The 15903-nt window shown below is 43.9% G+C and overlaps 1 protein-coding gene across 1 annotated transcript in view; it reads right to left on the bottom strand.

The window, feature by feature from the left end:
• The window catches only part of il16 (interleukin 16), a 66502-nt gene that overhangs the window by 24322 nt on the left and 26277 nt on the right, over positions 1–15903 (bottom strand). The window contains exons 9-12 of the mRNA XM_059952636.1: positions 11299–11416; positions 8123–8255; positions 5719–5806; positions 4514–4932 (exon numbers count right to left, since the gene is read on the bottom strand). Of these exons, the coding sequence (XP_059808619.1) occupies positions 4514–4932; positions 5719–5806; positions 8123–8255; positions 11299–11416 (758 nt within the window). The remainder of the gene's footprint in view (positions 1–4513; positions 4933–5718; positions 5807–8122; positions 8256–11298; positions 11417–15903) is intronic.

The following is a 15903-nucleotide window of genomic DNA, read 5'->3' as shown; positions in this document are numbered from 1 at the left end:
CAACATCTTACCTCACATCAGTCATTGCTCATTTCACTCAAACCACATCAACCCGTATAGTACCTTAACGATGAGTTGCTTTACAGTTTCATAATTATATCCTCACTGGTGCAGCAATGCTATTTGGTGCAAAAGCCCCATTACTAATTAATCAATGCGGAAGATCACCTTGGAACGTCGCCTGTTAGCTTTAAAAGATATTTCAGAAATGCAAGAGTTGATTATCATTTGCTTTCACTGCTGCTTAGCTGAGAGTTGATTAGTTAGCATTTGGTTCATGTTGTTTTATAGTGAAGAGAGGTGTCTCAGCAGCAAAGCCATACAATCATAGAGCCCAGAAACAGGCCCCTCAGCCCACCATCCACACTGACCCTTTTTGCCCATTTACTCTAATCTGTTTACCAGCATTAGGACCATATCCTTCTATGCTTTGAATATTTAATTGCCTTTTAAATGTTACAGTGGAGCTTTTTTTTTCCCTTCTTTCTTCCGCTATCAGTGGCATCTCTGAGCATTATTTTTGCTTACAGTAAGAGGCTTTTTGCACAGTTGATACTGAGATTCGCGTCTGAGAGCGTGCTGTTAGACGGGAGCAGGTGGCCCCTAGATGGGAGAGAATCAAAAGCAGAAGAAAGTGTGCAAGACAGGGTTTATTTTTAAACTTCCCATAACAGGTCCAGAATGAGCCTTTCGACCACAGCCTCCAGAGCACAAAGTAGGAATTGAAACATTGACGACTGGAAGAAAAGAACACGGATGAAATGAGAGCAATGGGATTTCATGGGTCTTTGGAAGAATTTCTTTCCCTTTTGCATTTGTTCTGTGTGATATTCCATTCTCCATGTTGTCTGCCACAATTCTCCTCACACTGGTGCTCCACAGGCCTGCATCCTCAGTCCCCTAATCTGCTCCCTCTACGTCCACAACTGTGTGGCCAGATTCTGCCCTAATGGGTTTGCGGATGGCACCACTGTGGTGGGCTGAATCTCAAATACTGATGAGCTGGAGTGCAGGAAGGAGACAGAGAGCTTAGTGACACAGTGTCATGACAACAACCTTTCTTTCAATGTCAGCAAAATAAAAGAGCTGTTCCTGGACATGGAACGGGGGGGGGGGGGGGGGTAGGGGTGGCGGGTGCACATTCTCCTGTTTATATCAATGGCACTGAGGTTGAGAGGGTTTAACACTTCATATTCTTAGAAGTTAACATCACCAATAGTTTGTCTTAGTCCAAAAACCTAAACACCATGCCCAAAGAAGCAAGCCAGTGCCTCCACTTCCTCAGGAAGCTGCAGAAACTTGGTGTGTCCCCCTTGGCCAGATTTTCTCGAAGCTCCACAGAAAGCACTCTGTCCTGGTGCATTGTAGCTCGGTAAGGCACTCTCAGCCCAAGACTGCAGAGACTTGTGGATCCAGCTCAGCACCTCACAAGAACCAGCCTCCCTCCCCATTGTGGATTCTGTCGATATTTCTCGCATAAACAATGACCCCCACCCATCCCAGATGTTTCCTCTTCTCCCCCTCCCATTGGCCAGAAGATACAATCGCCTGGAAGCACGTACTACCAGACCCAAGGACAGTTTTGACTCTGCTGCTGCAAGACTATCAAATGGCCCCCTAGCAATGATAAGACTGACTCTTGACCTCATGATCTACTTCGTTATGGCCTTGCACCTTACCTGCACTGCATTTTCACTGTAACACATTATTCGGAGTCCTGTCACTGCGTCCCCTTGTACTACCTCAGCGTATTGACGTGACGAAGTGATCAGCTTGAACAGCATGCAAAGTGTTAAAGTGCACCTCGGTACACGTGGCAATAATAAACCAATTTACCAATTTAAAAATCACCATAGCAGCCAAGAAATTAAATCCAGTGACTCGAATAATCTGGATTTAAAGGACTATGAAAAGGTGAGTATGGAACTATTATGTCATTACAAATATGCATTCAATTGACGACCATCCATCTTGCTTTTGCTGTATGTGATTGCTGATTATTTAATTTACCAAACCACTCAGGTAGCATTAAACCAGCAAAACATCTGGAGCATTGCATATAGTTCTGGTTGCCCCACTACAGGAAAGATGTTGAGGTTTTGGAGAGGGAGCAGAAGAGGTTTAGAGGGCATGTACTATCACGACAGACAGATTGTTTTCTCTGGAGTGCTGGAACCCAAGTGGAGATCTGATAGAGACTTATAAGATTATGAGAGGCATAGACAGAGTGGGCAGAGAGTATCTGTTTCCCAGAATGTCTAATACCAGAGGGCATGCATTGAAGGTGAGAGGGGATAGGTTCAAAGGGAATGAGAGGGGGAAGATCTTTGCCCAGGGGGTCTTGGTGCCTGGTTTGCAATGCCTGGTCTGGTGGTAGAGGCAAGTACATTAGAGGCTTTTAAGAGACATTTAGATAGACACATGGATGTGAAGAAGATAGAGGGGTATGGACATTGTGTAGGTAGGAGGAATTAGTGTTTGGGTGTTTTCGATTTGTTTTTTAGTTGGTTTAGCACAACAGTGTGGGCCAAATGGCCTGTTCTGGTGCTGTACTGCTCTATGTTCTATAACCAGTTAGATTTCCTCAGCCCCCGCAGAGATATTTTAAACAGTGGTTGCATGATAGTCCCAATGACCAATGTGGTTATGGGCATATCACTGAGAGATTCAGTAATCCTTGAGGATGATGATATTAGTTGCTACTGGATTCACATTGCGTAGGATAAGGCCTTTCCTTCACATACTCTATTAGCACAGAGCATGGAATGGAAATCTGAGAAAACCAAGAACAGATCGGGATGTATCCCAGGAAGAGGCACCTAGGATGGGGATGAGGACTGTGGGAAACAAGGCCAGGGCTGGCGGTGCACATTGGTTTGGTTGGGGGTGGGGTCATGGGTTGCAATCCGGACTAATGACTGATAAACTGGAGCAATTTGGTTGCTGAGTCAAAGATGAACAATTGGGGCAGGTGGGATGGGATCAGTAGTGTGGAAGGAGAATTCATAGATTCATAGTTATACAGCACAGAATAAAAATGTTGTTGCTCAACTACCCTTAAGGCACCTCTGCTAATTTAGGGCAAACATTCCAAATTTTGTGAGGGGTCTTTGCAGGGTCAGGAAGTGAGAACCAAGATTCTTATCTAAGCTCATCCCATCTGGCCCATTGTGGATCTCTAAATCATTGTGCGTAATAGGGGGCTAGATGAGTAACTGGCAAGTAAATAGTTTAAAGGATCTTCTTTTAATACGGTTCCAAGTGTCTGGCAAGGAACCATTTGTGTTTAAATTATGTAGAAGTAACTCTTTCTGCAGAATCAGGCTTCCAGTCGATAAAATTCCTGAAGGAAAATCGTGGAAGTGATTTCTTGATCCGAGTTGCACTTCCTCAGAAACCAGTGTGTATGTCTAGGGTCCTCTTACATAACCCTTGGAACAACAAAAATCAGAATTGGTTATTAAGGCCAGATTTTTGTTCAGAGGTGATTTCTTATTGAAATTAGATCACATAATATTCAGAAACACCATGTTATGCAATCCAATTTTGTAGGCAAACTTAAGGCTACCGGGCTTTGACCTCAGCAAAAGTCGTGGTAGTGTAGCGGTTAGCATGACGCTGTTACAGCTCGGGTGTTCTGGAGTTCAGAGTTCAATTCCAGCGCTGTTCTACGAGGAGTCAGTATGTTCTCCCCGTGGAATGCATGAGTTTTCCCTGGGTGCTCCAGTTGCCTCTCACAGTCCAAAGGTATACCAGGTAGGTTAATTGGTCATTGTAAATTGTCCCGTGATTAGCTTAGGGTTAATTGGGTTTGTTGGAGGTTGTGCGTGGTGGTTCAAAGGTCCAGTGGGCCTACACTGCGCTGTATCGCTAAATAAAATAAACGAATATCCCAAGAGATTGCAAATGCTGGAATCTTCAAACAAGCTTCTGGAGGAGCCCAGCAGGCCATGCAGAGGCTGGGGGAAGAAAGGAAAGGGGGCTTCGACTTAAAGTGTTCACATTTCCTTTCGTCCCACAGAAGCTGCTCCAGCTGCTGAGTTGTGCCCACAGATAGTTTGTTGCTGAAATAAAATGCCCCACTCTCTGACCCTTCTTGCAACGTTCAGGATGTTTGCAGCTAAGGTGGCAGAAGTATCATCAGGGCAATTGAGCAACAGCCTTTTTACTAAGCCCATGCCAAGAGTCAACATTGCATCTGTTCAGACCTCGTCTCCCCTGACAGTGGAAAGACTGAGATTGTCTAACTTTCCATCTGAGGTCATGTCTTTACACTGAGGGTAGTGCAAACCCGGAGTGAGCTGCCAGAGGAAGTGGCTGAGGCAGGTACAATTGCAGCATTTAAGAAGCACTTGGATCAGTGTATGGAAGGGAGGGACTCGGAGTGTTACTGGCCAAACGTGGGCAATGGGGACTAGCAGGAAGGATGTTGTGGTCAACAGGAACAACCATTTGGGTGGAATGACCTGCCTCCATGCTGTATTCCTCTATGTTAATGTGGATCTCCAGTCACCTCTGTAATAAATTGATCCTGTTGGGAACCCCTGCAGCTCGTCGTCCTGGGCGGTGGAGTTGGTGGACGCGTCCTCTTTGAATCATTATTGTTTCTATCGGTCACTTCTGATGCAAGCTTATCATTAGTTTTGATGAAATAAAAGTCCTGATTGGGACCACCCAGTTGTCCATGCTCTATCGTTGGTGACATCCCAATCGTGACCGTCTGTGGACTATCCAATCCAGGTACGTCTGCCTGTAGGCCTTTGCTGTGATTGACATAGATGAGCGTGCCAGAGTTCACGGCTGCGCTGTTAAAGTAACTGCTGTCACTGCTGGAGCGAGTCATTGGCTTCTGAGTTTTCCTGGTAAAACTCCTGTCCATGCACTTTTCCCATGCCTTCTTTCTGTGCCAGCTTGCCTCAGTTTTCCTCAAGCCTTTAAAAGAAGAGTCACAACCTTAGTGGAGCTCTGTTCTCCTGGAACCGTACAAAAGAAGACCCCGTACTTTACAGTGAACAAAAATCCTGAGGCAGCGTTTCGACCCAAAACATCCACAATTCCTTTACTCCAACAGATACCATTTGGTCCACTGAATCCCCCCAGCAGTTTGTTCACTACTGTACAAAAATATCAGGTTTCTTCTTGATTACACTTAGGAATTAACGTCAGAAGCATGCTAAGCCATAGGATATTCAACCTGGCTAACTTGCTTAATTATTTCAGATGTATCAAAATGGTCAACTCAAGGATTTGAAATATTCCAAGGGCTGCACAGCGAGTCCTAACCTCTGCCCCTATCTGTCTGGAGTTTGCAAGCTCTGTCTTAGTTTCCCCCTTGTGCTCCACATCCCAAATACATGGTTTTGGTAGGTTAGTTACCACTGCCAGTTGTCTCTCATGTGTGGGTAAATGATGGAATCTGAGGATGTCAATATGGGGGAAAAACACTCAATGGCCTCCATATTAGTTACCTCCTGTACCTAATAAAGTGGCCACTGAGTGTACGTGTGTGCTTGTCTGCTGCTGTAGCCCAACCGCTTCAAGCTTTGATGTGTTGTGCACTCAGAGATGCTCTTCTGCACTCCGCTGTTGTAATGTGTGATTATTTGCGTTACTATTGCCTTCCTGTCAGCTTGAACCAGTCTGGCCATTCTCCTCTGACCTCTCACATTAACAAGGCTCACAGGATTTTTTTTGTTGTTGTTTTTGTCTTATATTTACCTTGTGCGTTCCATTGATAACTGTCCTTATTGAACCGTGCATTCTCTACTGTTTGTAGAATTGTGTCATGAAATTGCTGCTCAGAGATCTGTAATCACAAAGAGTTATTGTTCATATTTCAACCATCAACATCAAAGAATATACAAACAAATTCAGAGATTGAACCAAAAAAGCTATCAGTCTTGTTGATCAGTGAAGATTTTACAGAAATATACCTTTATTTCATTTAAAGAAACACACTGTACATATTGATTAAGACAGACACAAGATACTGCAGATGCTGGAATCTGGAGCAACAGATAATCTGCTGGAGGTACTCAGTGAGCCAAGCAGCATCTGTGGGGGATAAGGAATTTTTGATATTTCAGGTCAAAACCCTATATTTGAACTAAGGGTGGAGAAGAGGAATAGCCAGTATAAAGAGGAGAGGGGAGAGGTGAGACTGGGTCTGGAGGTGATTGGTGGAGCAAGAAAGAGGAGGGATGGGAAGATAATGGATTAATCAAACCAAGTAGGGAAGGGGGAGTGGCAGAACTCAGAGACAGGGGCAGGTGGAGGCAGGGAGCCAGGTGGACAGAAGGAGGGGTGAAGCTGAAGGTTGAAACAGGTATGAGGCCAATAAAATGTGTTAATTAGATTAATTTTTGTTTTTGCACCTTAATCACGTTAATAAAAGTGCAACAACAACAGCAGGGAGGGGGAGGTTGAATACCAGGTGCAGGTCTTTGGCTGGGTCATCCTTTAAAATAAAACGCTCTGCCAGCCGCACTTTTGTGCCGGATGCCATCTTTACAGCCCAAGCACTATCTATTCCTCAGCTTGGCAGCGACGTGATCTTTCCTGTTGGATTTTTCTGTCCATTCCACACACACCCAGAAAATCAACAACTGACGTTTGTTGTTGTTTGAAAGGTTCAGAGCCTTCAGAAAAGAGTTCCGTGGGTTTTATGAGTTAAAGCTGCCACCAGGAAGCAACAGATGACAGGATGTCAGAGTATCTGACTGAGAATGTCCACATTGAGCAGAAATGGGTCTGGTCTGAATTTCTGATACACCAAGTTCCAAGTTGGGATCATTAGCTCATTAAACATCCCTCGCATAAGGCATGGCAATAGTAGTAAAGAGAAGTTACTGTTTACAATTCTGAGGCATCATTAGGAAGAGTTTCAGAACAATAATGGCTAATTTCCGATTGCTACCTGCAGTGATAGTAGAGATACATCACATAGGTCCGAACAACAAAGAAACTACTGTCTCAATTACAACAGAGACTACTTAGCTTAGAATTATTGCCGGAGGAGAATAAATTTAACGGGATATTCGGTTCAGTCCAGCTGTGGTCTTGGATCTCAACTCACAGTAAGGGCAGCAAATTATTCACATTCATTTTATCACCTTCTGCCCAGCTCATAACGTAGGCATGGCCATTAAGATGGCAGCATGTTTGACATCACAGCCTCATGGGCACTGTCTCTGTAGTGTGTACCATCCACAAGATGCTCTGTGACAACTAACTAAAGCAGTGACCAAACCTGCAAACTAAGGAGGGACAAGCAGATACGTTGGAACACAACCCCTCCTACTCAAATCATACAGATTTGAAAACCTATATTCACGGTTCCTTCCTTGCTGTTGGGTCTAAATCCTGGAGCTCCCTATTCAAAAGCATGAGAGAAGAATAGTGGCTTGCCGCATTATCACAAGGGTAATTAGGGATGAACTTGTATGAACACATTCAGTACTCCCTCATCTATACATCACTTTGCTTCACTCTGAGGGAACATGTAATGAGATATTATCTGGTGTCAGACTTGGCATTATAATTTTGTGGTCTTGAATCTCCTTAGCCAGTGTCTACATTGGAAATGTATCCTCACCAAATATGCACCACATCCAAAGTGCTACTGGATGTACGAAACCAACCTGGGACAAAATGTGAAGCACAAGCTCCTTAGTAAGCTCTTTTGCATCCAGTCTCTGCGCACCTCCCTCACAAATGCACTATTAATGCAAATCGTGCCTTTTGCAAATTCCTCAATTTTGTTGAAGAAGTGAAGTTTTCAGTTGACTTTCTGCAACTCTGAAACTCTCTCAAACCCAGTCTTCCCATTTGCAAAACACAGTTCCAATCCTTCCTTCCAAAACTCCCACTCCTCAATTCTACGTCCATTTTCCTCGATAGTTTATGTTAAAAACCTAGTCACACTGCAGTAAATCCGTAACAAGTTGTGAAAATCCTAGGAATTAATTTGAGTTTAGATCAGCAAAAGAAAATCCCTTGGGATTGGATGGAATTTTGGTCAGAATGACACCATTGACATCGTTCCTGGTCCTGTCAGATTCATGATAGCTGAGTCAGGTTCAATTAAACCCCTCTGATAACGTCTGCGATCCGATCATCTTACCAAGGGATCAGGATGCCGACTAATCACCAGATCATTTGGTCCAGACCTACAGTGCTGGAGAAGGATGTAAGCTTCATTCAGAGTCAGATTGTGGATGTTGGTTGTATTAATCTTTAAAATCTGATCACCGCACCTACAACAGAAGATAAAACACAATGAAAAATGTCACTTATTTAACTAAATAATAGTACATTATACACACATCACAACTTGCTGTATATATGAAGAGCAAATCCTCTCCTCGTTGGTACAGCCAGGAAAGAGGTACAGGAGCCTGAAGGCACGTGCTCAGTGACTCAGGAACAGCTCCTTCCCCTCTGCCATCCAATTTCAAACTGGACGCTGAACCCATGAACACTTCCTCATTTCTTAAAAATCTATTTCTGGTTTTGCACTACTGATTTTAACTTAACTATTTAATATACATGTATATAATTCCTTTACTTCTGTTTTTTTCTATTTATCATGTATTGCATTGTACTACTGCTGCCAAATTAACCAATTTCATGACATATGCCGGTGATATTAAACCTGATTCTGATAGGAATGCCCTGGATGAAAATGTGGAGGGGTGGGTTGACAAGTTTGCAAACAACGCAAAAATTGGTGGTCTTGTGGATAGATTGGAAGATTGCTAAAGGAAACAGCAAGTTATAGATCAGCTGCAGACATAGGTGGTGAAATGACGGATGGAGTTGTATCATATGCAAAGGGACAATACACAGTTAATGGCAGGAACTTTAACAGAGTTGGTGTACAGAATGGCTGCTCTGGAACTGAAAGGATGGTATAGAAGGTGTACGGCCTTTATTCGTCAAGACATTAAGTTCAAGAGTCTGAACATTATGTAGCAGCTTTGGTAAGGCTGCACCTGGAGCATACAATTCCAGTCAGCCCTTTTAGGAAGAATATGAAGGCTTTGGAGAGGGTGCAGAAGAAGTTTACCAGGATGCTGCCTAGCACATGTGATATATAGAAATGTTGGACAAACTTGGTCATTCTTACTGATAATTGGTGGGATCTTACTGAGTACAAATCGACTCCCGTGTTTGCCTGCTCGGAATGAGTGACAACACAAAAATAACTTCTTGATTGTGGTGGTCTCCCAGATTAAAATATCTAATGTTAGGGGGTATATATTTAAGGGAAGAGGGGGTAAATTCAAAGGAGCTGATTTTGTTTGTACAGAGAGTGGTGAGTGCCTGGAGTGTGCTCTCAGGGTGGAAATGAAGGCAAATGTGATGGAGCCATTTAACAGGCTCTTAAACAGGCAAATGAATGTGCAGAGAACAGAGGGATATGAATACTATGTAGGCAGAAGGCATCAGTTAGGCATTTAATTATGTATTAAATTAGTTATGAATTAAAATTGGAAGAGCCTATTCCTGTCTTGTACTGTGTCCTGGTCTACGTTCTATAGCTTTCTAAAACCAGGAGTACAGACTGGAGGTCAAAATTGCCACCAGCTGAGGCAGTTGTATGTGGTTAGCAGAGTGGTGTTGAGATAGAGGAGGGAATCCAGTGTCCTGGTTTTTGTGTGTGGGCCCTGTGTGCTTTAGAAATAATGCATTGCCTTCCTCTGGCTCAGCCACTTTGGCACGTTCAGCTTCGGAACCTGTTGGATAGTGACCATATCCCATTTGGTTCTGATATTGGACCCTGATTTTCACAATGAACGCGCACTCTTGCTGGTCGGGAGGTGGGTAATTGCACACTGCACTTTATGGTGCAGCTGACCATTCAATTAAATAGTTCCACACTGACTGGGCATGCAATCACACCACTTGCTCCCCAGACCATTCTCGTCTATCCCACTGCACAACGATCAAGAAGTTATTTTTGTGTCATCACTCATTCCGAGCAGGCAAACACGGGAGTCGATTTGTACTCAGTAAGATCCCACCAATAATCAGTAAGAATGACCATTTCACCTCTCTTGGCATTAGTTGAAGGAAGAATGTTGCCACAACGGAAGGAACATTTTCCAAAGAGTATTTGAATGTTATTAAATTCACGGCCAGCTGACCATAAAATCCATTGAGCAACTTCCTAAATGCAAGAGTTATACAGATGTAAAGTTTCTTTTAATGCCATACTTCTAGAAGGGAGAATCTTAAAATTGAAAGAAATATCTGTAAATAATAGCCCAGAATGCAGGACTTGTCTGTTCAGCCCTGCTGCTTCAGTCTTAGGGGCTACCAGCCATCTCTGCTCCCTCCATCCCAGTAAGGACAGAATCGGAGATGATGGCTATAATGGATATGCTGGAATTAAATAAGTTATTCTTCACCAAATTATTTTTTGCAAAATCTTCTCCAATTTATTGCCCACAGGTCATACTCACTTAAGCTGGACAAATGCATCCTCTAATCCAGTCATTTTTATGCCATGGACCCCCTACCGTTAACCAAGGGTTCCAGAGACGCCAGGTTGGGAACCCCTGCTCTCATCCTTCGATTCCAGGCTTTTAGGTGAGGTGCCTACTCAAAACCCATTCCCTGCTGCTTCCACCCCCTTGCCCCCGGCAGCTTTGCCAACTTCAATCTCTCAGCCAGCGTTACTAGAACACATCATCTACTCGCTGGTCCTCTGCTCACAGTGGGAGCCGACAGCAATGGCTGTTAAGTGTTTTGAGATGCCCTGAAGGTGCATAGAGTGATGGATAACTGGAGCTCTGGAGATGTACAGCATAGAATCAGAGCCGTTGGTGCCCCAGGACCACACTAGCCATCAGCCACATGTTTACATTCATTTTAGGTTAACCCCATTTTTAATTCTCCCCAACTTCCCTGAATCTACCACTCGCCCACACGTTCAGGGCATGTCACAGTGGTCAATTAATCTAATACTCCGCACATCTTCGGGATGGGAGAGGAAACCAGAACACGAGGGAGAATATACAAATTCCACACAGACAGACCAGGATTGAACCATGGTTATGGGGGGGGGGGGGGGCTGTGCCGCTCTGCCATTAGTAGTTAGACAATAGAAGAATTGACCATTGTATGTCTGATTCCTTGCACCATCAAACTACTGGTTGGAGATCAGGAGCCTGGCAACCGACCATATCTAAAGTATCTGCTCCATATCGAAGTCTCTGAGCAATGCCTGTGCTGTGGGAGACGGGTAGAGAGAAGAATTTCAGAAAACTTGTTCTGTTCACTTCCAGGGCTTACCGCAGCCTCCCATCTAGATGCGCCACCGATCCAGGAGAAAGAGTGTGGATATAAATGCAGGATGCCTGCAGCTGTGTGCACACGCTGCACAACCCGATTCCCAGACCAACACCATCCTCTGGAGAAAAGGAAAGAGAAGCGGATTTAGAGCGTCTTCATTCCCAGCTTCCTAGTTTCTGCCCTGAGAAGAGCATGCGCCAGTGTGAATGGTTTGCTGCATACATACTCACAGGTGCCACCTTACTATTGCTACGAAGGATGAACAACTCTGATGGGCAGAACGGTGCAGAGTGGCCCATGTCCCCCCCACCCCGGAGAATCACAAATCGCTACTATTTCGATGCTGCTAACAAGGAAGTAAGAGAGACAAAAGGAAATCTGCCAGGGCAGTTGTTATTGATAACAGCTCATGAAAGTTAATGAGAGAGAGACACACAGCTAACAGGTACACAAGGTGGAATGTCTCCTACTGACAAAAGAGATTTACTGCTATTGTCTTTTGGAGAAGGATTGTTTACTTGGTACTGTTCTATTCATTGAAATCCCTCAGGGGACAGCCAGAGTGGGCTGGTTTGATGGGTTAAGTCATTCAAACCTGATTGACACCCGAGACCCCGTGAGTGGGGATAAAATTGAGGTCTGGGGTGACCCCCCTCAGATGCTCCAGGAGAAACGCTAGTGAGCAGCAGAAACCCACGAGACAGTGTGGGACATCAGAGACCGAACGAAGGGTCGGTAAATTTTAACTCACAGTGTTTATAGCGAGACCGATGGGGGCTTGTGTGTGTGTCCACCCTTGCCTGGGTGACAAGTCCACCATGGAAGAATGGTCCAGCTAAAGGACGGAGGGGTCATACTTGAATGGCCACAACAATGACACATCGACGGATCAAAATCGTAAAGGAAGGTTGGCAAAGACCATAGCTGTTATTGTTCACACGTTTTCTCTCTCTCTCTCTCTCTCTCTCTCTCTCTCCAACAATTGCAACACATCGACCGACAACTACCGCAGCCAGCATGAACTGAACTGAACTTTATATTTCCATCTGACAATTCATTATCCCCTAGACAACGATAGAGCTTGTTTCATTAGTGATTATTATTATACCCGCACTTTTAGGTTTAGTATTGCTAACGTGTATTATCTGTATATTTGCATTGATATTGATTTGTAAATTTTTACTAATAAACACTGTTGAAAATAGTACCACCAGTCTCCGACGGACACTTCTATCTTTGCTGGTAAGACACCCAGTTACGGGGTACGTAACACTATCCTAACGTATTTTATTTCAGCCTGACCCAATATTCTGGAAAAAGGCCCTTTGTTTCATAGATTCATAACAAGGCAGGATCCATCACCAAGGGCCCTCATCATTCGGGCCAGGCTCTCTACTCAGGACTACCATCAGGGACAAAGCACAGGAGCCTGAAGACTCACCCTCAACAATTTCGGAACAGCTTCTTCCCCTCTGTCATCAAATTTCTAAATAGTCCATGAACCCATGAACACTTCCTCATCACTCCTTTGTTTGCATTATTTAATTATTTTGTAGCTTATAGTAGTTTTATGTCTTTGTACAGTACTGCTGCCGCGAAACAACAAATTTAATGTCATATAATAGACCTGATTCGGATTCTGATTAATACGGTGTGGAAACAGGGCCTTTGCCTCAATTCATTGAACATTGTTGTGTATTTCAATAATACTTGAGTTATCTTGTATATATATATTGTTTTATTGAGCATTCTTGTTCATTTAAATAATTAATTATGAGTTTATATGTAAATATACGTTAATATTATACATCATCACGCTACCCTGTGATATGTGCGCCACATTTAAAGGTGAAATTACAGCCACATTTCTATGATTCCCGTGTTTCTTGAATTAATTAATGTTTTGAATTTACAAAGCGCAATACTGACCAAGTTGACTTTCCAATACTAATGCATTTGCCTGCATTTGGACCCTGCATCAGGACAGGGACTATTTTGTATCAATAGGTAGCTGCATATCTGACCAAACAAAAATGATATGCAGGGTGCCTGAAGGGCCCATACTAGGGCCTCTTCTGTTTAACATGCACATGCTCCCTCTAGCTCCCATCATGGTAAGCAATAAAATATCTTACCTTAATTATGCGGATGACAATCAGATTTGCATAACAGTGTAAAGAGACTATGGACCGATACAACCACTAAAAAACTGTACTGAACAAACCACTGATTGGATGAGCCAAAACTTCCTCCAGTTAAACGAAGAGAAAACCGAAAGAATTGTATTTTGTGCCAAAAAAGTCAGTGCTTACTTAGAATCCCCGTCGTTACAGACCACAAACCAAACCAGGAACCTTGGTACTCACACACAAATGCTGGAGGAAATCAGCATCCATGGAAAAGAGTACAGTTGACGTTTTGGGCCTAGACCCTTCAGCACGGGCTGGAGGAAGAAAGATGAGGAGTAGATTTAAAAGGTGGAGGGAGGGGGAGGGAGAAACACAAGGTGATGGTGAAACCAGGAGGTGGAGAGCTGAAGTAAAGAGCTGGGAAGTTGATTGGTGGAAGTGTTACAGGGCTGGAGAAGGGGGAGTCTGATCGGAGGGGACAGAAGGAAAAAGAAAAAGGGGGAGGAGCACCAGAGGGAGGTGATGGACAGGCAAGGAGAGAAGGTGAGAGAGGGAAAAGGGGATGGGGAATGTTGAAGGTGAGTGAGGGCGGGGCCATTACTGGAAGTTTGAGAAATGTTTGGGTAGCCAAATATTTCATTTGGGTATTCTCCAGCCTGATGGTATGAAGACCAATTTCTCAAACTTCTGGTAATGGCCCATCCCCCACTCTGGTTCACCATTCCCCATCCCATTGTCTCCCTCTAGTGCTCCTCCCCTCCTTTTCTTTCTTTCATGGCCTTCTGTCCTCAACTATCTGATACCCCCTCTCTAGCCCTGAACCAATTGATTTCCCACCTCTTTACTTCACCCCTCTCCCTCCTGGATTCACCTATTATCTTGTGCTTCTTCCTCCCCTCTCCCCACTTTTTAACTCTACTCTTCATGTCGTCTCCAGTCCTACTGAAGGGTCTCGGCCTGAAACGTCGACTGTACTCTTTTCCATAGATGCTGCCTGGCCTGCTGAGTTCCTCCAGCGTTTTGTGTGGATACCTTGGATATCCAGCAACTGCAGATCTTGTTTGTAATCAGAAACCTTGGGGTTGAGATGGACTCCAACTAAAATTTTAACTGCCATGTTAAGACAATTACAAAGTCAGGCTACTACCATTTTAAAGATATAGCAAGAATTAAAGGGCTCATGTTTCAGCAAGATGCAGAAAACCTTGTCTATGCATTGATCTTTAATAGGCTTGACTACTGTAATGGTGTTTCCACAGGTCCCTGTTAAAAAAAACCCTCAGACAGCTGCAGTGCATTCAGAACGCTGCTGCTAGAGTCCTCACAAAGACCATGAAAGTAGAACTCATCACCCCAGTTCTCAGATCGCTACACTGGCTTCCTGCCCATCAGAGGCCCGACTTTAAAATATTACTACTGGTTTATAAAGTCTAGGGCCAAAATACATCTCCAAACTCTTGCTGCATTATGAACCTTCCCGAGCTCTCGGGTCATCTGTGGTAGGTCTGCCTACCAACTCCAGGGTCAAGCTAAACATGGCGAAGCATCTTCAGTTACAATGCTCCTGGAATAACCTTCCAGGGGATCTGAAGTCTGCCCCAACTTTAAGCTCTTTTAAACCAAGGCTTAAAACTTTTCTTTTCACTGTAACTGTTAATTAGAATCTCCTGCACTTCTGTTTATCATGTACATTTATTTTACTCTCTTACATGTTGTCTGAAACTTGATGTTTTATTTTTATATCTCGTTCTATGTAAAGCACTTTGAACTGCCATGTGTTTGCAAAGTGCTATACAAATAAACTTGCTTGATTGCTTGCTTGCTTTCCAATCCAAATGTCTTTTAAAACGTACCCACCTCTCTTACCTCCTCTGGGAAGCTCATTCCATATACCCACACCCTCTGTGTGAAAAATTTGTCCTTTAGATCCCCCTTGATCCTCCCCTTCTCCTGCACCTTAAACCTATGCCCTCTGGTTTTAGACTCCCCTAGTGTCATGGAGTACCACAGCACAAAACCAGGCCCTTCTGTCCATCTAGTTCATGCTGAATTAATTCAGCCTAGTCCCATTCACCTGCACCTGGACCGTGGCCCTCCCATCCATGTACTTATTCAAACATCTCTTAAATGTTGAAGTCGAACCTGCACCCATTCTACCCTCTGACTGAAGAGGTTTCCCCTAATGTCTACCCCTAACTCATGACCTCTAATCCAATCTGAGCCAACCTCAATGGGAAAAGCCTTCTTGCATTTACCCTATTTATACCCCTCATAATCTTGTATACCTCTGTCAAACCTTCCCTCCATCTCCTATGCTCCAGGGAATAAATTCCTAACCTACTAACCTGTAACTCATGTCCTCAAGTCCTGGCGACATTTCAGCAAATTTCTCTGTACTCCTTCAAACTTATTGATGCCTTTCCTGTAGGTTGGTGACCAAAACTGTGTACAATACTACAAATTAGGCCTCACCCAC

This window comes from Hypanus sabinus, chromosome 28 (genome assembly GCF_030144855.1).
Source record: "Hypanus sabinus isolate sHypSab1 chromosome 28, sHypSab1.hap1, whole genome shotgun sequence".
NCBI lineage: Eukaryota > Metazoa > Chordata > Chondrichthyes > Myliobatiformes > Dasyatidae > Hypanus > Hypanus sabinus.
The sequence above is the reverse complement of the archived record's forward strand: the minus strand, read 5'-3'. Positions and strand labels throughout refer to the sequence as shown.